Source organism: Pituophis catenifer, unplaced genomic scaffold (assembly GCF_029215685.1).
Source record: "Pituophis catenifer annectens isolate HBS135680 unplaced genomic scaffold, rPitCat1.0.hap2 SCAF_8, whole genome shotgun sequence".
In the NCBI taxonomy this organism is placed as follows: Eukaryota; Metazoa; Chordata; class Lepidosauria; order Squamata; family Colubridae; genus Pituophis; species Pituophis catenifer.
In genome coordinates this window covers 80,498,982-80,522,547 of record NW_027256888.1, presented here as the reverse complement: position 1 = coordinate 80,522,547, position 23,566 = coordinate 80,498,982, and the positions used below count along the sequence as shown (strand labels likewise).

General features: G+C 46.0%; 1 protein-coding gene across 4 annotated transcripts in view; it reads right to left on the bottom strand.

Annotated features, from left to right (window-relative positions):
- Positions 1 to 3,980: 3,980 nt before the first annotated feature.
- PTPRA (protein tyrosine phosphatase receptor type A) overlaps positions 3,981 to 23,566 on the bottom strand; it is a 138,220-nt gene continuing 118,634 nt past the window's right edge. For all 4 annotated transcript variants that reach the window (XM_070949061.1, XM_070949064.1, XM_070949065.1 and 1 more), the window contains 12 exons: positions 23,364 to 23,461; positions 21,116 to 21,235; positions 19,343 to 19,509; positions 19,029 to 19,164; positions 17,960 to 18,109; positions 16,182 to 16,275; positions 15,250 to 15,326; positions 12,217 to 12,351; positions 10,868 to 10,993; positions 8,761 to 8,912; positions 7,243 to 7,378; positions 3,981 to 4,558 (listed from right to left, as the gene is read on the bottom strand). In XM_070949061.1, the coding sequence (XP_070805162.1) occupies positions 4,484 to 4,558; positions 7,243 to 7,378; positions 8,761 to 8,912; positions 10,868 to 10,993; positions 12,217 to 12,351; positions 15,250 to 15,326; positions 16,182 to 16,275; positions 17,960 to 18,109; positions 19,029 to 19,164; positions 19,343 to 19,509; positions 21,116 to 21,235; positions 23,364 to 23,461 (1,466 nt within the window). In that variant the 3' untranslated portion in view covers positions 3,981 to 4,483. The remainder of the gene's footprint in view (positions 4,559 to 7,242; positions 7,379 to 8,760; positions 8,913 to 10,867; positions 10,994 to 12,216; positions 12,352 to 15,249; positions 15,327 to 16,181; positions 16,276 to 17,959; positions 18,110 to 19,028; positions 19,165 to 19,342; positions 19,510 to 21,115; positions 21,236 to 23,363; positions 23,462 to 23,566) is intronic.

Below are 23,566 nucleotides of genomic sequence, written 5' to 3'. Positions count from 1 at the left end.
GTTCCAATAAATTTATTTATTTTGGATCAAGGGGGGGGGGCAAAGGACCGTTTCAAAGCCTTGGTAGTACAGTGGTCTAAGGCACCCTGTTATTAAGCTGGTTATTAAGACCAGCTGCCTGCAATTACTGCAGGTTTGAATCTCGCCAAGGCTCATGGTTGACTCAGCCTTCCATCCTTTCTAAGGTAGGTAAATTGAGGACCCAGTTTGTGGGGGCAATAAGCTGACTTTGTATAAATATACAAAAGGATGAAGGCTATTGCTTAACGCATTGTAAGCCACCCTGAGTCTCCGGAGAAGGGCGGCATATAAATCAAATTTTTTTAAAAAATCATTTTTGGGCAGGGGTGACGGTGGATTTTTGGTGAGATTATATTTCGAGGACTTCGTCTCGCCTCTTTTGACAGATTTCAGTGCGACACTGCAGTGTTTGGCTGGCTGTTTTACTTAATATTCCTATTATGCCACTTTTAAAGACTTTTCTTTTTTGATGAGTTATCTTCAGTGAAGTTTTTAAAAAATACGAGCGTACCCTTGTAAACGCAGAAAGCTGTGGTCCCAAAGTAAGAAACGGGGCGAATGAAGAGATAGGAAGATGGGGGGGGGGAATGTTTTTTTTAAAACATTCCTGTGTTTGACTTCCATCTCTCCCTCATTTTTCCACTCCAACAGGACTCTGCTTGCTTTTCCATTTTTAGTGAAAACAAACCCAATTTTTACAGCATGACTCACTTGTGCAAAGTAAAGAGAGAGAGAGAGGCCTGCTGACCCCAGCCGTCTAAGAGAAGAAAGTGAAGAGAAAAGCAAAAACAGGTTTCCAAAACGGAATCCAGAAATTTTGGGAAGCTGCAATCCCAGGATATTTGGAACAATCTACGTTAAGGCGGTTAACTCTAGAAGAATTTTAGCTAAACTTCTGGAAACCGGGATCTTTCTAAAAAAGAGAGAAGGAGCTGCGAGCCCAAATAGAAGAGAAAAATCATCATCATCATCATCATCATCAAAACTCTTTCGGTGAAGTTTAAATAGCTGCAACTTTGGGGGATGTTTCTGCTCCCGATGGGAAGGATAAGGAGATGGAAGTCAACCAGGATAAAGGTAAAGGTTCCCCTTGCACATATGTGCTAGTCGTTCCTGACTCTAGGGGGCGGTGCTCATCTCCGTTTCAAAGCCGAAGAGCCAGCGCTGTCCGAGGACGTCTCCGTGGCCATGTGGCCGGGATGACTCAACTCTAAAGGCACACGGAACGCTGTTTACCTTCCCACCAAAGATGGTCCCTATTTTTCTACTTGCATTTTTTTTTACGTGCTTTCAAACTGCTAGGTTGGTAGAAGCTGAGACAAGTCACGGGAGCTCACCCGGTTCCGCGGCCCTAGGGATTCGAACTCACGAACTGCCGACCTTTCGATCGACAAGCTCAGCGTCTTAGCCACTGAGCCATCACGTCCCTTAGGTCTCTGGTAAGTGTATGCTTGGCCAAAGCTGGGACAAGTAACGGGAGCTCACTCCGTTACGCGGCACCAGGGACTCGAACCGCTGAACTGCCGACCTTTCGATCAACAAGCTCAGCGTCTTAGCCACTGAGCCACCGCGTCAACCAGGATACATCGGTCTAATCTGGAACTAAGGAGAAATTTCCTGACAGGGAGGACAATCAACCAGTGGATTCTGGCTTATCTCCAGAAGTCGTGGATGTTTCAACACCGGAGATTTTTAACAAGAGACTGGGCAACGATTTGTCTGAAATGGGTAATGGGTCTCCTGCCTAAGCAGGGGGTTGGACTAGAAGACCTCCAAGGTCCCTTCTGGCTCTTTTCTTCTGTTATTATATTTCATTCATTACATTCTCATGCCGCTGATCTCTCCTACAAGGTGATGCTGGCGTATTACAAACTATATGTATATCATTCACCCCGCTTACAGTAGTGGCCAAAATTGTGGAAACCTTTTGGGAAAAGTGTATTTTTGAGATTTATTTATTTATTTATTTATTTATTTATTTATTTATTTATTTATTTATTTATTTATTTATTATATTTCTATACCGCCTTTCTCCCGTAGGACTCAAGGCGGTGTACAGTCAGGAAAAATATAGACACATAAACATCATAAAATTGCTAATTAAAATTATTACTTAGTTTGGTCAATTAAATAAAACCCAGAATTAGATAACATTTAAAAAATCATTCACATGTTCATATGTTTAGCCCCGCCTGTTGGAACATCAGGGTCTTGAGGGCACGGCGGAAAGCACGGAGATGAGGTTTGATGGCTAATAACACCACTTTTTTTTTTTTTTTTTTTGGAGTTTCAAGGTAATCTTATTCCACTGCTGGAATGGCCTGGGAAGAGCCCAGACTAGGAGTCGGCAACCTTAAACACTCAAAGAGCCACAAAGCCCCCGTTCAATTCTGGAGCCAACTGGAAGTCCAGTTCCCACATCGTCGTCTCCTCCTAGCGCGACGTCCTTTGCTGACCAGAAGACCAGTTCCCCCACCATAGAGTCTCCTCCTAGCGCAGCATCCTTTTTCCTCTACCTGTCCTTGTGTTCTTGCATTTGTCAGCTGGGCTCCCATTCTGAGACTTACGGTAGACTGATCTGACTCTTATCTCTGAACTACTGCGCATGTCCACATTCCTTCACTATTCTCTCTTTCTTTGTTCGTCTGCCAGAACTTCTGCCGGCAAGGCAGGAACGCTGCCAAGATGTAATTAATAGCTAGTAAGATCCTTTTTTTTTTTTACTTCTTTATAATAAAATGTGTTTTATTAGAATGTATCTCGGGTTTTATTTTCTTTAAATGTATACTCCAAGGAAAAGCCACAGTCCGTCTCTAATTAGGTGCAATTACCCAAAGCGGAATGGGACTAAATGCCACCAACCAAACCGAAAGCCCTCTCAATTGTGAAGCCGACCAGCAACAGGGAGCCGCAGCAGAGGGATGAAAGAGCCACATGCGGCTCCAGAGCCGCAGGTTGCTGACCCCTGGCCCAGGCCAATAACCCAATTGAAAATCTATGGAGCTGACTCAAGAAACTTGTTAGTCAGAAGCGACCCAGCAATAAATAGAAGCAATCATTCAATCTTGGTTTCACATTATAAACAGCTGCAGAACTAAAAGACTTGGGTCACTCCATGGGAAGATGGTGTAAGGCCGTAATTCATGCAGCATTAATTGACACGGGGATAATTTTTGTATATCTCATTTTTTTTTTACGGTGATCATCTTTGTGTATCTCATTTTTCCCTTTTCTTTATACTGTAACTGCTCTTCTAATAGCAAAATCCTTCCTAAAAGTGATTGCGTTACATTCTTGATTAAATTATCTTTCCATTGATATATAATTTTATGGTACTACTCCAAAAAAAAAAAAAAGTGGTGTTATTAGCTAGTTTTAGAAAAATACACTTTTCCCAAAAGGTTTCCACAATTTTGGCCACTACTGTATTATAAATTCATATGTATGGCAATTTCCAGATATGGGGATTTTTAACTGCAAGAATTCCCTATTATTCTAGGTTTTCTAATATCAGTTCAGGAACATCCAGTCTGAATTCCAAAGAGCAAGGAAGGTTTCCTCGCTTTTAACTACTTATGGTGAAGAGGTTTTGGGAAGGGATGCAAAAGAAGGAGAACATTCTTTCTCGTCCACCAAAATCTCTGCTAAATATTCTTTTTTAAAGAAAAAAAAAACCCTGTAAAACAGGGGTCTCCAAACTTGGCAACTTTTAAGACTTGTGGACTTCAACTCCCAGAATTCCTCAGCCAACTTGAAGACTTGTGGACTTCAACTCCCAGAGTTCCTCAGCCAATTTTAAGACCTGTGGACTTCAACTCCCAGAGTTCCTCAGGCAGCTGGCTGAGGAACTCTGGGAGTTGAAGTCCACAAGTCTTAAAAGTTGCCAAGTTTGAAGACCCCTGCTGTAAAATAACAAAACTCCAAGGGATTTCGCAGGGAACGGAGGAGAAAGAAAAAACTTTAAAAAAAAAACATTATTGGTTGTGCCACTCCTTTTCTTTTTGAAGAAACCGCTGATAGGAAGAAATGTCATTTTGGTTTTTAAAAAGCTTTACTCCCTCAAGAAGGGGGGGGGGAAAAAAAGAGATTTACAAAACAAAACAAAACAAAAAAAACGAAACAAAACCAGCCTGCATAAATTCTCCACGACAGAGATGTGGTTTTCTTTTTTTTTTTTGACAATATTAATCCAAATATCACACTATTTAATTCCCCAATAAAACATTGGAAAAAGAAAGTGCCTACAATCTTCTTTTATCTAACACTTTTTTTTTTTTTGCTACATATAAAATCTCAAGCTAATTAATAGCAATCTTATGGTACCAACCCTTCTAGAACAGTTAAGATTATATACACGTTTGAGGGGGGGGGGAGGGTGCGGGGCGATAGGGATATTAACAAACAGAATATTACAAAGTATTAAAGAAGGCAAGGCTTTTTCTGTCTTCCGGCGGTATCGGCTTCACTTGAAGTTGGCGTAATCTGAAAAGGCATCTATATATTCCTGGACTACCTTGTAGCAGAATTCGTACTGTTCCTAAGGGATTAAACAGAAGAGAAATGGGAGGTGAGTGACGGAACAAATCAGGGATTTTTCCCCCAGAGGTAGTATTCAGCCGGTTCTGGCAAACTGGTAGCGCCGATCGCGGATGGGCCCGCCCATCAGCCCTGGCTTTAAGTCGTGCTATTTAGGCACGTTTTCGAGGCTGGGCGCGTGTGCAGAAGGTGCATGAGCAAGCAAAGCACATGTGGGAGGCCGGGCGCAGGCACGGACGAACTGGTGGTAAAGATAAGTGGAACCCCCCTCCCCAAAAAAAGATCTTCGGAGAAACTTGGGAACTTCCCAGAATTCCTAAGAATTTGGGGGAAATTCACGCACAGAGAAGTCACCTACTTAAGTGACTATGTGCTTAGAGCTCAGAGCCAGGGGTGAAATATTCCTGGTTCAGACTGGATCGCCCAATCCGGTAGTGATGGCGGCGGGTGGTTCGGAGAACCAGTCGCAAAAATCCCTGCCCCCCCTTCCCCCCACCATGCCCAGCTGAACCGCACAATCATCAGAGGCTTTTTTTTTTTTTTTAACTTTTAAAAGCATTTTTTCTACAACCTTCCGCTGTGCTCTTAAAACCTTTTTATTCCATCAGGCTGGCCTTTTTCCCTTTTAAAACACACATTTTAATTTGTTTTTAATTTATTGGGGTATTTTAAATTTGTCTTCGGCCAAATTGTTTAATTCGGTTTTATTCTGTTTTTAAATTTTGCATTTATGTGTTTTTATCTTGTGGCTGTTCACCGCCCTGAGTCCTTCGGGAGTAGGGCGGTATATAAATCAACTAAACTAAACTAAACTAAACTAAACTAAACTACAACCTCTTCCGATGAAAAAATGCTTTTAAAAGTAAAAAAAAAAAAAAAAAGCCTCTGATGATCGCGCGGCTCAGCTGGGATCTTTCAAAGCATTTTTTTCTGCAACCTCTTGGCCGAAGAGGTGGTTAAAAAAAAATGCTTTGAAAAGTCTCTGACGATCCCAGCTGAGTTGCCTGATCGGCAGAGAGGCTTTTCAAAGCATTAGAAAAAATGCTATGAAAAGTTAAAAAAAAAAAAAAAAAGTTGGCCACGCCCACCCAGTCACATTACCCCCACCCCCACCAGGCCACGCCCACTGAACTGGTAGTAACAGATTTTACATTTTGCCCCAGCTCAGAGCATTGCTAGAGACCCCCCACCCCCCACGCCATGGTCTGTTTCTGTTTTGAAGTATCTATAGTAGGACTACTAGATTGTGTAACAGCTTTCGTTCCTTAGGCCATCCGTCTTGGAAACTTGCAGGATTTGTTCCCCCCTCTCCCCCACCATGTATACATCGGGGGGGGGGGGTTCTACTTACCTTTACTACCGGTTCGCAACGGGGCCGCGGGTGCGCTCACTTAGCTCGCGCACTCTTCTGCGCAAGCACAGAAGCATTTTGATGACGTTGCGAGTCGGTGGGCAGAGCCTCCCGCCGGTTTTACTACCGGTTCTATAGGACCGGTGCGAACCGGGGGCAACCCACCACTGGTATACATTCAAAATAGACTGTGATCCTTCTCTGTGTCACTATATGTGTGTGTATGTGTGTGTGTGGTATAGGCATAATGCTTATCTTTTGAGAGCTGAATGCAACGAAATTCATTTTAATCTATGCTGATTGGTGTACATTTAAAGTGACAGTGAAGTTCTATTTCTATTCCTTATATAGGGATTCTTCTCTATACTATTTATATACTATACCCGTGATGGCGAACCTATGGCACGTGTGCCACAGGTGGCACACGGAGCTATATTAGTGGGCACGCCAGCTCAGCTCTGGGGCGCATGCACGTGCTGGCCAACTGATTTTCGGGCCTTCTGGGCCCACCAGAAGTAGGTAAACAGGCTGTTTCCTGCCTCTGGGGGGGAGGGGGAGGCCCGTTTTTCTTTCTTACCTGGCTCCAGATCCTCTCTATTTATCTGGGAAGGGCGAAAACAGCCTTCCCCACTCCCTTGGAGGCCCCTACGGAGGCTGAAAGGGCCCATTTCCCGACTCCCAGTGGGACAGGAAGTGACTTTTTTGCTGTCCCCTGTCTCCAGAGACTCCTCGAGAGGCTCCTCGAGACTCCTAGAGAGGCTCTGGAGGCAAAAAATGTCACTTCCTGTCCCACCGGGAGTTGGGCAATGGGCCCTTTCAGCCTCCGTAGGGCCTCCACAAGGGAGTGGGAAAGGCTGTTTTCGCCCTTCCCAGATAAATAGAGAGGATCTGGAACCAGGTAAGAAAGAAAAATGGGTCTACCAGGCCATCATGTGCCAGGATCGGAGGGGGGGGAGGAGGGAGGGTTGCGCATGCATGCGCGTGGACACATGCACACGTGACCCTCCCCCGCCCTCCCTCTCCTGGCACGCGATGGCAAAAAGGTTAGCCATCACTGTACTATACTATTAATACTATTTTGTATCTTCTGTTATGGACTGCACCCGTGATGCAGTGGTGGTATTCAGCCGGTTATATCCGGTTCGGGCAAACTGGTAGCAGCGGCTGCGGGAGGCTCTGCCGACCCGCCCGGACATCATCACGTCCTGTCTTGGACATTCTACGCATGCGCCAAAGGTCCTGCGTATGCGCAGAGGTGCCACGTGCGTTCACATTTGCGAACTGGTAGCGAAGGTTAAGTGAATCCCACGCCTGCAGGGATGGTGGAAGCTTACCAGTGTTTGCACCATGTGCGGCCTCTGTAACCTCAAACTCTTCACCGTCTGAAAGACGTCCAGAATTCCTTCCGCCTTGACCCTTTCCAGGACGGTGCCCAACGCGCAGAAGGTCCCCGTCCTGCCAGCTCCAGCGCTGTGAAGAAGACGAAGAGGAGATGAATGGGGTTTCTTCCTTCTCCAGATACCCAACCAAGGATGGGCTGCTGGGGGTTCGTGAGAATCTCTAGCTAAAATTCTGTGCAGTTCGGAAAACCCCCAAATCCCATTCCTGGCTGGCCCCGCCCACCCCACCCCTCCCAGGTGTCCCCACACGGCCTGTTTTGGATGCAGGTAAGTGCAGGTCACATGCGGAGGCTTGGGGAGGGCGAAAGACGGGCCTACCGGAAGTTCAGGAAGGCTGGAAATGGGCCCGTTTCCAGCCTCCAGAGCCTGAAGAGGCCGTTTTCACCCTCCCGGAGGCTCAAAAAAAGCCTCCGGAGCCTAGGGAGGGCAAAAACGCTCCCGCCCGCCATGGTGCAGAAGGCCAACTAAGCTACGTTCACCATAGCCACACCCACCCGGCAGAGAACCCCTTGCTAAAATTTTTGAAGCCCACCTCTGGATCCAATTTAGAGGAGGTAAGAGCTAGGAAGGTCTACTCAGTGGCTGAGTAGTGGTCTACTCAATGGTTGTGGGAGGAAGAGGAAGGTTCCCTGAGCGTGGTGGAGAAAATGAGCTTCTGTTGAAGGAAGAAGGGTTGGGGCCAAGGCTATTCTGAAAGTACCATCTACTCCAGGATCGAAGAGTCATGGAGATCGTGAAGCAAAGTTTCTTCAAGGAAGAGAGGTAGTTTGGTGTAGTGGTTAAGGTGCCAGCTTAGAAACCGGGAAACTGTGAGTTCTAGTCCCGCCTTAGGCATGAAAGCCGGCTGGGTGACTTTGGGTCAACCATCAGGAGATGGTGAGTTCTAGTCCTGCCTTAGGCATGAAAGCCGGCTGGGTGACTTTGGATCAATGACCAGGAGATGGTGAGTTCTAGTCCTGCCTTAGGCATGAAAGATAACTGGGTGACTTTGGGCCAATGACCAGGAGATGGTGAGTTCTAGTCCTGCCTTAGGCATGAAAGCCAACTGGGTGACTTTGGGCCAATGACCAGGAGATGGTGAGTTCTAGTCCTGCCTTAGGCATGAAAGTCAGCAGGGTGACTTTGGGCCAATCACCAGGCGACAGTGAGTTCTAGTCCCGACAGGCAGGAAAACCAACTGGGTGACTTTGGGCCAGTCTTTTTCTCTCATCCCAACCTACCTCACAGGATTGTTGTTGTGGGAAAGAGAGGAAGAAACGAACACTGGACATGTTCGTCCCCTTGAGTTATTTGTAAAAAAAAATAGTAAAGGCAAGATACAAAGAAATAAAATAATTTCTTGGGGGACCAATGGAACCGGTCCATGGTGCTGTTCAAACACCTCAGGGATGCGAGTCGATCATCGCAAAGGGGGAGCCCCTAGAAACCCCCCCACCCCCACCCCCCGGTTACCTGCAATGCACAGTGATGGGGTGATTGCCGGACTGCTGTTGTTGCTTCTGCACGGCTGCTATGATATTGATCATGCCTTTCCCGTCGCTGGGGATCCCCACCTCTGGCCACCCGTGGAAGTGGAACTGTCGGATTTGCCGGCTTTTGTTTTCCTGTGTGGGGGGAAAAGGGGAGGAGAGACGCTGAAGCAAGCTTGATCCCCAGAGGATATAGAATCATAAAGAGTTGGAAGGGGCCTTGGAGGTCTTCTAGTCCAGCCCCCTGCTCGAGCAGGAGACCGTATACAATTGCAGACAAAGAGTTGCCCAATCTCTCCTTAAAAACTTCCAGCGTTGGAGCATTCGTGACTTCCTGTGGCAAGCTGTTCCACTGATTCATTGTTTGGTCAAGAAATTCCTCCTCAGTTCTAAATTGCTTCTAAGTTGTAGTTATTTTTAAACAATCATAGCCCACGTGTTTGTTGTAGTATTCATCACCATAATACTAATACTATATTAATATAATAATAGAATAATGATAATAGAATAGAATAACAGAGTTGGAAGGGACCTTGGAGGTCTTCTAGTCCAACCCCCTGCCCAGGCAGGAAACCCTACACCACTTCAGACAAATCGTCATCCAGCATCTTCTTAAAAATTTCCAGTGTTAGAGCATTCACAACTTCTGGTGGCAAGTAGTTCCACTGATTCATTGTTCTAACTGTCAGGAAATTTCTCCTTAGTTCTAAGTTGCTTCTCTCCTTGATTAGTTTCCACCCGCTGTTTCTTGTCCTGCCCTCAGGAGCTTTGGAGAATAGCTTGACTCCCTCTTCTTTGTGGCAGCCCCTGAGATACTGGAACATTGCTATCGTGTCTCCCCTAGTCCTTCTTTTCATTAAACTGGACATACCCAGTTCCTGCAACCGTTCTTCATATGTTTTAGCCTCCAGTCCCCTAATCCTCTTTGTTGCTCTTCTCTGCACTTTCTAGAGTCTCCACATCTTTTTTACATTGTGGCGACCAAAACTGGATGCAATATTCCAAATGTGGCCCTACTAAGGGTTTGTAAAGTGGTACTAATACTTCATGTGATCTTCACGTGATCCCTCAATCCAGAGTGATCCAAGGAGCTTGCCTGACCACGAAAGGATTGAAACAGCCTGCTAACACTGCAGCTTCCCTCCACCCCACCCCACCCCACCGATCCTTTGCTTCAACAGAGCTTTCTTCCTTAAAAGACACACTGTTTGCAGGCTGTAAACAGCGGAAAATAATTTGCTGGTAATCCTTGACTTATGGTGACAACTGGGGCCAGATTTTCCAATAGTTAGCAATGCAGTTGTAAAACATGACTGCATTGCTTAAGGATGGCAATCTCTGTGGTCTCGGTTGCCATCGTTCAGCGAACCACACGATTGTTACGCCAGGGAATTTCCTGCTGGCTTCCCCAGCTAAGTCATTGGGGAAGCCAGCAGGAAGTGGTAAGTCTTCAAAGTGGCTTGAAAGCAGGCCGGTAGGAAGTAGGTGGCTGCTGGTGGGTGTGGAGAGGGGTGGGGCATGAGGGTGCAAGAAGGCGTGGTGAGAAAGGTGCATGGAGGTGCGAGGGAGGTGCAGCAAGGCTCAGGGAAGGTTTGCAAGGGTGTCCCAGAGGCATGATGTGGCTCGGGGAGGATGGGCAAGGGCGGTGTAGTAAGGTTCAGGGAAGGTGCGCGGGCTGGAGGGCCGCAAGTGCAGATGCAGAGGGGCTGGGAAGGATGGAAGAGACTGACTCTAGCAACTTGCAACCTTCTCTGCTGGCTTCCCCATTGACTTTCTGGGGAAGCCAGCGGGAAAGGTTGCAAATGGAGATCACACGATCACACTGCAACCAATCAAAAATGTGAGCTGATTGCCGAGCTACCAGATGAGTGTGGGAATGCTGGGATGCCAAAAACTCAAAAGGATCGGTCATAAGCACTATTCACTCGGCACCGTCGTAACTTTGGCCATTTAACATATAACTGTGGTCGTAAGTCGAGGGCTACCTAGATAGTGTATCATCAGAGCTCTGCATCCTTTTCCAGACACCGTGAAACCGGTTATGACTGGTGGGTCCCTGCAGAGCTACGGCTGGGTTTCTCAACACGTACCCTGTTGTTGGTCACCAGCAGATCGCGGACTGTGTAGCTCTCACACTCTTCCTCCTTCTTCAGTTCTATGGCGATGTCTCCGTAAGATACAGAGCTGTCCGAAGGCCAATACTGAGCACACTTCTCCTAGCGAGTCAGGAAACAGGAAAGACAGGGCCATCAGAAAGTTCATCGAGAAGAAGTCCTCTCATGTCCTCTCCTTCGTGTTTGATTTGTTATATTTATATAACATTCAACTTCCATCAAACAGTGTGTGATCTGTGTACAGTTATTTTTAAACAATCATAACCAACATTTGTTCTAGTATTCATCACCATAATATTAACACTATATTAATATAATAATACTTATCATATTTTTTAACAACTCTCCACATTAACATTTCCTCTTTTTATATCTCCTTTCTAACTTCTGTTTCTATTGTCTATTCCACTGATAGACTATGTCCCATATCAAAAAATATTCAGTTTCTTCTTTGTCCTTAATAGTAGACGTTAATCTATCCATTTCTGCACATTCTAATAGTTTCTTAATTACATTCCCCTCAGACCAGGGGTGAAATCTAAAATTTGTTACTACCGGTTCTGTGGGCGTGGCTTGGTGGTGGGTAATGTGACTCGGTGGGTATGGCCAACTTTTTTTTTAAAATGCTTTTAAAAGTAAAAAAAAAAAGCCTCTGACGATCAGGCAACTCAGCTGGGATCGCCAGAGGCTTTTAGAGGCATTTTTTTTTCTACAACCTCTTCGGCCAAAAAGGTTATAGAAGAAATGCTTTTAAAAGCCTCTGATGATCCCAGCTGAGTTGCCTGATCGTCAGAGGCTTTTTTTTTTTAACTTTTAAAAGCATTATTTTGGCCGAAGAGGTTGTAGAAGAAATGCTTTTAAAAGCCTCTGACGATCCCAGCTGAGTTGCCTGATCGTCAGAGGCTTTTTTTTTTTACTTTTAAAAGCATTTTTTTGGCCGAAGAGGTTGTAGAAGAAATGCTTTTAAAAGCCTCTGACGATCCCAGCTGAGTTGCCTGATCGTCAGAGGCTTTTTTTTTTACTTTTAAAAGCATTTTTTTGGCCGAAGAGGTTGTAGGAAAAATGCTTTTAAAAGCCTCTGACGATCCCAGCTGAGTTGCCTGATCGTCAGAGGCTTTTTTTTTTTACTTTTAAAAGCATTTTTTTGGCCGAAGAGGTTGTAGAAGAAATGCTTTTAAAAGCCTCTGACGATCCCAGCTGAGTTGCCTGATCGTCAGTCATCATCACTACCAGCTGGAGAATTCTGGGAGTTGAAGTCCACAAGTCTTAAAAGCGACCAAGTTTGAAGACCTCAGCTCTGGATGTTCTTCTCCATAGCGGCTCACCTGGCCCCTCTCTTCCAGCTCTGTCAACATCACGATGGAGCAGGACTTCCACTCCCAGATCATCCGCCAGAAGTCCTCAATGGTGTGCTGGAGCGGTCCTTGGCTGGCGATGTAGGAATCCTTTTGACGGTAACCCTGGGAACGTCAAAACAGGGCGTCACAAAGAAGCAGGATAACAATAGCACTTAAGACTTATATACCGCTGTATAGCCCTCTCTCAGCCGTTTACAGAGTCAGCCTCTTGCCCCCAACAATCTGGGTCCTCATTTTACCCACCTTGGAAGGATGGAAGGCTGAGTCAACCTTGAGCCGGTCAGGATCGAACTGCTGGCAGTTGGCAGAATTAGCCTGCAATACTGCCTTCTAACCACTGCGCCACCACATCTCCTTCCTTCTTTCCTTCCTAAATAGCAATAGCAGACTTATATACCGCTTCACAGTGCTTTACAGTGTTCCCTTAAGCGGTTTACAGAGTCAGCATATTTCCCCTCAACAATTTGGGTCCTCGTTTTTACCGACCTCAGAAGGATGGAAGGCGGAGTCAACCTTGAGCCGGTCAAGATCGAACTCCTGGCAGTCGGCAGAATTAGCCTGCAATACTGCAGTCTAACCACTGAGCCACCAGGAAAGAGAATGAGAAAGGGAATTAAGAGAGGAAGGAAGGAAGGAAGGAAGGAAGGAAGGAAGGAAGGGAAGGAGGGAGGGAGGGAGGGAGGGAGGGAGGGAGGAAGGAAGGAAGGAAGGGAGGAAAATAGCAATAGCCCTTAGACTTATATGCTACTTTACAGTGCTTTACAGCCCTCTCTAAGCGGTTTACAGAGTCAGCATATTTCCCCTCAACAATTTTGGGTCCTTGTTTTTACCGACCTCCGAAGGATGGAAGGCGGAGTCAACCTTGAGCCGGTCAAGATCGAACTCCTGGCAGTCGGCAGAATTAGCCTGCAATCCTGCAGTCTAACCACTGAGCCACCAGGAAAGAGAATGAGAAAGGGAATTAAGAGAGAGAGGAAGGAAGGAAGGAAGGAAGGAAGGAAGGAAGGAAGGAAGGAAGGAAGGAAGGAAGGGAGGGAGGGAGGGAGGGAGGGAGGAAGGAAGGGAGGAAAATAGCAATAGCCCTTAGACTTATATGCTACTTTACAGTGCTTTACAGCCCTCTCTAAGCAGTTTACAGAGTCAGCATATTTCCTCTCAACAATTTGGGTCCTTGTTTTTACCGACTTCAGAAGGATGGAAGGCGGAGTCAACCTTGAGCCGGTCAAGATCGAACTCCTGGCAGTCGGCAGAATTAGCCTGCAATCCTGCAGTCTAACCACTGAGCCACCAGGAAAGAGAATGAGAAAGGGAATTAAGAGAGGAAGGAAGGAAGGAAGGAAGGGAGGGAGGGAGGGAGGGAGGGAGGGAGGGAGGGAGGGAGGAAGGAAAGAAAATAGTAATAGCCCTTAGACTTATATGCCACTTTACAGTTCTTTACAGCCCTCTCTAAGCGGTTTCCAGAGTCAGCCTCTTGCCCCCAGCAATCTGGGTCCTCATTTTACCCACCTTGGAAGGACGGAAGGCTGAGTCAACCTTGAGCCTGGTGAGATTCGAACTGCCAACCTGCTGGCAATTGGCAGTTAGCAGAATTAGCCTGCAATCCTGCATTCTAACCACTGCACCAAGAGATTTATTCTTATCACCTCTTGTCTTTCCTGTTAACGATTTTGTTACTGGTATAAAATTCTTTTGGCCTGTTTTGTAAGGGGTGGGAGGTTAACATTGTTGTAGCATATTAATCAGCATTCAACTAGGGAGTAAGTTACGTGTATATACATTCAGCTTTCTTTTTTTTAAAAGACACTTTTTAAAATGTCTTTTTTTGTCGTGGGTTGTTTTATTTTTGGTCAACATTTTGGCGTTTTGTATTTGAACTTTTCTTGAATAAAACTAAATATTGTACACAGAAATCTGACTAGGTGGCTCAGTGGCTAAAACACTGAGCTTGTGGGTCAGAAAGGTTGGCAGTTCGTCGGTTCGAATCCCTAGTACAGGCCTCCTGCGTGAGCAGGGGGTTGGACTAGATGACCTCCAAGGTCCCTTCCAACTCTGTTACTGTTAGATTTTTTTTAAAAAAAACCAACCCTATTCAAGGCTTTCATACCAGGGACTGAATATTCTCAGCTCGCATTAGAAAACTCATGAGTGGTGCGGTGGCCTAGAGGTGGAGCTCTCGCCTCACAATCAGGAGGCTGTGAGTTCAATCCTAGGTAGAGGCAGATATTTCTCTCTCTGGGCACGATGAAAATATATCTACTGAACAAAACTCATTGGTGACAGGAAGGGCATCTGGCCAGTAAACAACTCAGCTCCATTCAGTTGCCCAGATTTGATCCCGCAAGGGATTATGGTGTCGTTAAAAGAAGATTGTTAGGAAATGGCTATTTGTCTAACTAGTTGGTCAGGCAATATATAAACTAACAATGTATGTTTGCAGTCAAAAGGTATTATATTGCTTTAAGACTGTATTGCATCATCCTGTATCCTAATTGGCTAAACTCTATAGCAAATGTACTTAAGGGAAGTCAGGATCATGGCTTGTGTAGACACTACACCATTTTACCTGCTTATTTGCTGTAACTCTCTATCTGATCTCTCGGCATGATCATTGTTTGATCATAGCTACATGTTGCTTTCTACTATTTATTGAATGTTTTGATATTGAACTTGTTCCTGTTTTGAAACTCAAGAAGAACTTTTTTAATGTGTATGACTACAACTGGTAAGAAGACTTTGTACTTGAAATATTGATCTTTTAACTCTTTTATCTGTGTATGACTTGGATTGTTTTTGGACTTTGCTTTACTTTTTCATAAAAGTAAAAGACTACCACAACTCAGTGTGTTTGTGTATTAACTGTGATTGTTCACAACTACTCCCAGCCGCTTTCATGCGTATACTCAAAGGGTACTCTGCTCAATAACCCACAACATCGGTTATGAGCTAGAATATCCTTAACAAAGATGATGCATTATAAAACTTCATTAAAGTAACACTCACGTCAATAAAAGAAGCATTTACATAATCTGTATTTTCCTCGCCTCTCTTCACTGGAATGATTACTCGGTTGAACTCATCTGCAGGGGGGGGGTGGAAAAAAAAGAGACAAACCATTTTAGAAATGTTTGGTAAGAGGCATTTAAGGAAGGATTCTGGACTGGCATGATGTGGCTCAGAAATGATGGGTTTCCATAGCAACCCCCCAAAAACGGCGACGTCTCCCTGCAAGCACTCTCATCGGCCATTCTGACGCAGCAGCGATGCCCACTTTGCAAAGCTAAACTGCAGAAAACACAGGTAGCCCTCGACGTGCGACCGCAACGGAGCCCCCAATTCCCGTCGCTAAGCGAGACACTTGTGAGTTTCGCCCCTTTTTTTACAGCCTTTCTTGCCGCCGTTTGGTCAGTGAATCGCTGCAGTTGCTAAGTTAGGGATACGGTCACTAAGCGGATCTGGCTTCCCCCACCAACTTTGTCCAAAGGTCGCAAAAGGGGATTACGTGACATACACACATACACCCCGGGACACTGCAACCGTCGTAAATACGAGTCAAGTCGCCAAGCGTCCGAATTTTGATCAGGTGGTTGTGAGGATGCTTGCAATGGTCGTTAAGTGTGAAAACTGGTCATAAGTCACTGTTTTCAGTGCCATGGTCACTTTGAACAGTCATTAAATGAATGGTTGTAAATTGAGGACCACCTGTACTTTGAAAAAAACCCCAGCTGATAAAATATAAAAAACCCCCGGTTGCTTTCTGGAACATCAAGCCACGATTCATGGTTTAATCCGATGAAGCTCTACATTTCCCTCTCCCTTCCATCCCAGATCTTGTGAAGCTGACATACAAAAGTTAGATCCTTCAATGATTTCTCATGCCTTAAAATGTGAATTTCAAGGTTTTTTTCCCCCCAGCTAAGCACGTAATTCCTTACATGGGATTATCTGGAGCACCCTGTTCTTCTTCATGTTGGCCGGCAAATTGCCTGTTCGCATTTTGTCGTTCTGGATTTTGATGGAGGTGAGTTTCTGCAGAAACAGAGAAGAGGGGCATAAGCATCGAAGGGCCAAAGAACTGGGTGGATTTGGGTCAATCACCAGGAGACGGTGAGTTCTAGTCCTGTCTTAGGCATACTAGACAGCTGGATGACTTTGTGCCAATCACCAGGAGACGGTAAGTTCTAGTCCCACCTTAGGCATACCCACCTAGACAGCTGGGTGACTTTGTACCAAGCACTAGATGGTGAGTTCTAGTCCCACTTTAGGCATACTAGACAGCTGGGTGAATTTGGGTCAATCACCAGGAGATGGTGAGTTCTAGTCCTATTTTAGGCATACTAGATGGCTGGGTGACTCTGGCCCAATCACCAAGAGATGATGAGTTCTAGTCCCACCTTAGACATGAAAACCAGCTGGGTGACGTTGTACCAATCACCAGGAGACGGTGAGTTCTGGTCCTGCCTTAGGAATACTAGACAGCTGGGTGACTTTGTACTAATCACCAGGAGATGGTGAGTTCTAGTCCCACCTTAGACATGAAAACCAGCTGGGTGACTTTCTACCAATCACCAGGAGATAGTGAGTTCTAGTCCTATTTTAGGCATACTAGATGGCTGGGTGACTTTGTACCAGTCACCAGGAGACGGTGAGTTCCGGTCCTGCCTTAGAAATACTAGACAGCTGGGATTGTACCAATCACCAGGAGACGGTGAGTTCTAGTCCCACCTTAGGCATGCTAGACGGTTGGGTGACTCTGGCCCAATCACCAAGAGATGGTGAGTTCTAGTCCCACCTTAGACATGAAAACCTGCTGGGTGACTTTCTACCAATCACCAGGAGACGGTGAGTTCTAGTCCCACCTTAGACTGAGTCATCTTGCGCCAATCACCGGGAGACAGTGCACTCTCTCCCTCTCAGCCCAACCCACCTCACAGAGTTGTTGTTGTGGAACAGTAGGGGAAGGAAGGTGTGTTGGATGTGTTTGCCAGCTTGAATTATGTTTTATTTAAAAGTAGCTAATAACCCGGAGTTGCCCGGTTTTTTTTATTTTTTTAAAGAACCAATCCCCCTTACCAGAGGGAACTTACCATGGCAACTCCACTGTGCTGTACAGTAGAAGCTATTTTAAGGCACAACAGGCTGTATCTTAACAGAACTTGAATCCAAAAGGCACACTATCACTGTCAAAAGTGATTTGACACTATAGATATAATTCATTCCTTTTCATTTCAGCAGCTCAGACGTTCCAGAGTTATGCTGGAACACACACCCAGACACACCCACACTCCGAGGAGTGTTAGGGGTGTCTTACCCCCACAGTATTTGTTTCCAGAGAGTAAGTCATCTGTGTACCAAGTTTGGTTGAAATTGCTCGAGGCATTCCAGAGTTATGCTGGAACATACACAAACAGCCATTTTTATATTTTAAAATAATACAGTCAAGAGACACACACACACTCAAACAAACATATAACCCCAGACCCATTAATATTATTCCAGCCATCTCTTTGCTCCCTAGTCTTCTACGAGTTGAAAGGATGGCCTTGCATTTAATACCATCAATGTTATGATTGTGAACAGCCCGAATCTGTTTTTGTTCGTGGCGAAAGAGAAATTCTTTGGCTGAATTGATCGGTTCAGTCACCAGACCTTGATCTGGAGATCTCAGGCTTCCCTGAGCAAGTGGCTTCCACGGATCCAAATTGCTCCCTACCTTAAACTCTTCCTCCAATCCGTTGCTGCTGCTCCCCAAAATTTTGTTGTAAATCTTCTGGAGATGGACCTCCAGCGAAGTCACCTCCAGTTCTGTGTCTCCATATAAGTAATGCTCCAGAAGCGCCTGGTAGATGAATACGTACTGCATCTAAGAGGAGAGAGGATTCTTGTTTGGCTCTGGAGTTTTATTTTATTCGTTTCTCTTTTTTTGGCCCTGTTTGCAATCCAAAAACTCTTTGGCATTTCCGGTCTCCCAACAGAAGAGGATATTTGGAGCTCAGGGTTGGAATTCTGTGGAATTCTTGGTGCTCTGAGAGCTCGGCGGTTTCCTTGCAGATGTTTCATGACCCAACTAGGTCACGTTATCAGTGCTGAAGGGAATGGGGTTTGTGGAGAGGAGGAGGGGAGGAAGAGGAGGAGGACTGTGGGCTACTCTCTGTGACGTTTCATGACCTAACTAGGTCACGGCATCAGTGCTAGAAGGGAATGGGGTTTGTAGAGTGGAGGAGGAGGAGGAGGAGGAAAAGGATCCTAACTCAACCCCACTCTCATAATCCTAATCCCAAAATCCCAATCCCAGGATTCCTAATCCCACCCATAATCCCAATCCCAGGATTCTTAATACCAACACATAATCCCAACCCCAGGATTCCCGCTCCCATAATTTATTTCTTTATTTCTTTAATTCATATTTATATGCCGCCCTTCTCCCGAAGGACTCAGGGCAGCTCACAACAATAAAACAACAAAACAATAAATTAATGCTAAAATAATCCAATTAAAATCCCCAACAGTTAATGCCAATCCCAGGATTCCCAATCCCAACCCATAATCCCAATCCCAGGATTCCCATCCCAAGATTCCCACTCCCATAATCCCAATCCCCACCCCCATAATCCCCACCTCAAGCTTCCCAATCCCAACCCCATCATCTCAAGATTCCCAATCCCATAATCTCAGTCCCAGGATTATGAGGATTACGAGTGGAGAAGTGCCAGGCTAATGATAGAATCTGGGAGGTGGAGTGGGGGGAAATGGATCCCATCAGAGACGGGCTTTTGACTTACGTCAGTCTGTACCATCTGGCAGCGTTGGGCCCGGATTCGGCTCACAAACCCATAAACATCCACCTTCTTCTCGGCGTGCATCATGTCCAGCATGGCATCGATCACAATGAACGTTCCCGTCCGTCCCACACCGGCACTAAAGGACAGGGTGGTGAGGAGGGAGAAGGGGAAAAAAATGTCTTTTAATTTTATAATCAGGAATTCTGGGAGTTGACATCCACTGCTCGTGAAGTTGTCACAGTTGGCCACCAGTTAAAAAATGGCGCCTGGCACGACCCGGAATGACCCTTTTCCTCTACGAAGGACGCACTGACCTGCAGTGGACCACGATGGCCCCCGCATATTGGGGGTTGCAAGTCTTCACCTTCTTCAGGAACTTCAGCATCCCGATGGGCGTGAAAGGCACCCCAAAATCCGGCCAGCTGGTGAAGTGGAACTGCGTCACCAGGCGCTGAGGTTTTTTATTGGTGACGTCGCCAACCTGGGTTGGAAAAGGTGGCAAAGATTACCCAGGGTTACTCCCTGAGAACATCTGGAAGCCCCCCCACCCGCCCCCCGAGGACCTCCTTGGCTTCGCCCCCCCCGTGTTGTTGCGGAGGGATAGACCGGAAGATTGAAGAAGGGAGGGAGGGAGGGAAGGAAGGAAGGAAGGGAGGAAGAGGGAAGCTGGAGAGAAGGAGAAGAGAAATTTGGGATGGGAAGAGGTGCTTCTCGCCTTATTTTTCTCACCATGACTTTGTGTTTTTTTTAAAAAAAATAAATTAATAAATCACATTTTGGCTTGGTTTCTCAATAGCCCCATCTCCTGCTAAGCTAGGTGATACCTTTGCATAGATGGGAGGAAGAGAGACAAAGCAGCACTCTCTTTCTTTTTTCTCTCTCTCACTTTCTTTTCTTTTCTTTCTCCCTCTTTATTTTCTGTCTGCTTTACTCTTTCTTTCTTTTTCTTTCTTCTTTCTTTTTTCTTTTCTTCTCTTTTTGTTTCTCTCCCCTTTTCTCCTTCATTTTTCCTTTTCTTTCTTTTTGTCACCGTCCTTTTCTTCTTTCCTTTTCTCTCTCTCCTTCCTTCCTTTTTTCCTTTTCCCTTTTTGTCTCCTTCCTTCCCCTTCTTCTTTCTTTTTCTCTCCCTCTCCTTCCTTTCTTTTTTCCTTTTCTTTCCCTTTTTATCTCGTTCCTTCCCTCCTTCTTTCTTCCTTTTCTTTTTCTGTTTCTTTCCCTTCCTTCCTTCCCTCCCTCCTTCCTTCCTTCCCCCCCTCTCCATTTCTCCTCCTTTCTTTCTCTTTCTCCTTTTCTCATTCTCCCTTCCCCTACTTCCCAGGTTCTGATCTGGCTATGTTCTGCCCCAGCTACGGACCCCAAAGAACGCAGCACACACAAAGTCCGTACAAACCTTAGTTTACTAATTTAAACCAGTCTTTTCCAAACTGTTAAATTAACTTCATTAACAGCTGACAAGAACCCAAAGAATAATAACTGTAATCTTACTGTGGTTGTCAGAATGCCCAGAAGCAATTTGCAGGAAACTGATAAGAGAAACAAGATCAAGACGCGAAGGAATGTGAACGAAGTTGTTTCCTGCAAATTGCCTCAGTCATCGTCCTTCCTTAAATAGGCTAAGGGAGTGGCCAATTAGCCCCAAGCTTTACTCTCGAGGAGACCTCCTCCTGAGGAGCCACTCCTGCCTTTTGGCAGATCTGCGTGCTTGTGCATCGAGAAGAGGCTCCTCCTCTTCTTCCTCTTTACTTATGGGAGCTTCTGGAGGTTCTGAAGGCCCTGGCTGAATCCCCGCCTCTGGCACCACATCTTCTCCAGCCTCCTCACTGTCCGACTCGAGTGCCAGCTGCACAGACTGCTGGCACAGCACCACACCAGCCTCCTCGCTGTCCGAATCAGCTCCTAGCTGCACAGGCCGCTGACGGGCCACAACAGGCTACGATAAGCTTAATGACAGCATGCATTATATAGCACCAGAAATTTTTGCACCCATTTACCTAACAGATAAACCAGCAATCAAACAAGCAGCCTATGGGGGGTAAATAAGCCTGCCTCTCTGAAGGCCAGGCACCCCGAACACTAGCGAGGCCTACCTGTTGAATGCAGAATTTCCGTACTGTGTAGTCAACAAGGATGGTCACATCTTCCACGGAAACCCGGATATTCCCGTACGTCCAGCAACCCTGATCTGGCCAATACTGGGCACATTTACACTGAGGAGAGACCACAAAACAGATCAAGATTCAGGGCAGAAGAGAAGAGGAGATGATCTAACCCATGATCTCCTCAGGGTCAGTTTTCTCCCGGTGGAGATCAGCATCTGTTGTAGGTTAAAAACAGGGATGAAATGCTACCAGTTCATTCCGGTTCGAGCAAACCGGCAGTTTAAAAAATGCTTTAAAAAGTTAAAAAAAGGTTCCGACGATCACAGCTGTGCCGCACGATCATAGGAACCTTTTTAAAAAACTTTTTTAAAGCATTATTTTACTACCAGTGTTGTGACCCCGACTCCTGAGCCTGTCCTAACAGAGGAAGAGGACTCAGAAGGTGATGGGGAGGAACTGACAAGGCCTCCCTCTCCAGGACCCTCCTCTCTGGCAATGCCTCAGGTTCCATCAGAAGGCCAGGAGGAACAGCCTGGGATGTGCCAGGAGGAAGGCATATCGGAGCACCAATTGATAGGGAGCGAGGATGATGAATCCTGGCTTGATCCCAGGCAGCGTCGGAGGGAGGAGCTTACGCAGCAACGGAAGAGGCGTGGGAGGGCCAGAGATTGAGCTGAGGCATGGAGCCACACCCCACCAGGAATAAAAGTGGGGGGGATTGCTCTTCAGGCTTTGTGACGGACAAAGTTAAACCCTGAAAGTCACATCGTGATCTCTGAAATTCGGCTTGGATATATTTTGGACTGAACATTGACTAAACTCTTGTCTCATGGATAATTTGTTGCTCCTGGAACAGACTAAAGATAAGTCCTCTTCTGCTTTATGGGAGTGAAAACGGTCTTGGCAGGCATTCGGCAGTTTGCTGCCAAAACCTTGGTCTGCCAGGAATTCTAATCTGTTTACCTAATAAAATATTGGCAGGCGTGCTTGGTATTATGTTTGTCCGTGTGAGGAAGGGGGGCAGAACAACCAGTTCGGGCGAATAGGTAGTAAAAAATGCTTTAAAAAGTTAAAAAAAAAAAGTTGCCCACGCCCACTCAGTCACATGATCCCCCCACCAAGCCACGCCCACCAAGCCAGGGCCACAGAACTGGTAGCAAAAAATGTTTGCATTTCACCACTGGTTAAACGCCTGTCCAAATTTGGCTGGGGCAGCCGCGCTGTGGACCGGACGTGATGTGTAACTTTCCAGGGAATGGAATGCCAGGAGAAAAGAGACCACTCAGTGATCCGACAATGCAAGCTGGTCGAGGGTAGACAATACATTGAAATAATGTGGAAATTCTCTCTCTCTAAGCAGCCCAAATATCTGGCAAGCACCGAAGAGTTTTGCCTTCATTTTTCTGCCAAGTTACACACTGTTGAAAATGCCAAGATTGTACTGAATTAGTGATTGTGGCTACTGCGTAGTCACGAAGAGCTGAAGACGGCACCAGAGAGCTGGGAAGATTTTCCTCCAGGCACCCTTACTACAAGAAAGCTCAACTGGGGACACAAAAATAAATGTTTTGTTTGTTTGTTTATTATTTATATCCGCCTTTCTTGCTTTTTTTTTATAAACTCAAGGTAGTGAACATATCAAATACTTCTTCCTTCTCCTGGTTTCCTCACCATAACAAACTGATGAGACAGGTTGAGCTGAGAGACAGGGAATGTCCTCAAAGTCGCCCAGATGGCTTTTGTGGCTAAGGCAGCACTAGAACTCCCGGTCTCCTGGTGACTGGCCCAAAGTCACCCCACCAACTTTCATAACTATGGCGGCACTAGAACTTACAGTCTCCTGGTGATTGTCCCAGTCACCCAGATGGCTTTTGTGGCTAAGGCAGCACTAGAACTCCCGGTCTCCTGGTGATTGACACAAAGTCACCCTACCAAGTTTCATAGCTAAGGCGGGACTATAATTTACAGTCTCCTGGTGATTGGCCCAAAGTTATCCAGCCACCTTTCATGCCTAAAATGGGACTAGAACTCACTGTCTCCTGGTGATTGCCCCAAAGTCACCCAGCTGGCTTTCATGCCTAAAGCAAGACTAGAACTCCCCATCTCCTGGTGATTGGCTCAAAGTCACCCCAGCAACTTTCATAGCTAAGGCGAGGCTAGAATTCCCTGTCTCCTGGTGATTGGCCCAAAGACACCCAGCCGGCTTTCATATCCAAGGCAGTCACTACAGCCTTACCTCTTTCCTCTCCTTCAGATTGGTCACCATGACAATTGTGGCTGTGTTTTGCTCCCAAATCATTCTCCAGAAGTCGTTCACCGTTTCTTCTTTGGGCCCTGCCGAGACGTCAGATGTGAGAAGCAGAGAAAAATCCGTTATCAAGAAGGAACAAGATGAGCTGAATCGCTTCTCCCCACGTTGGCCATCTAAACTTTCAGCTC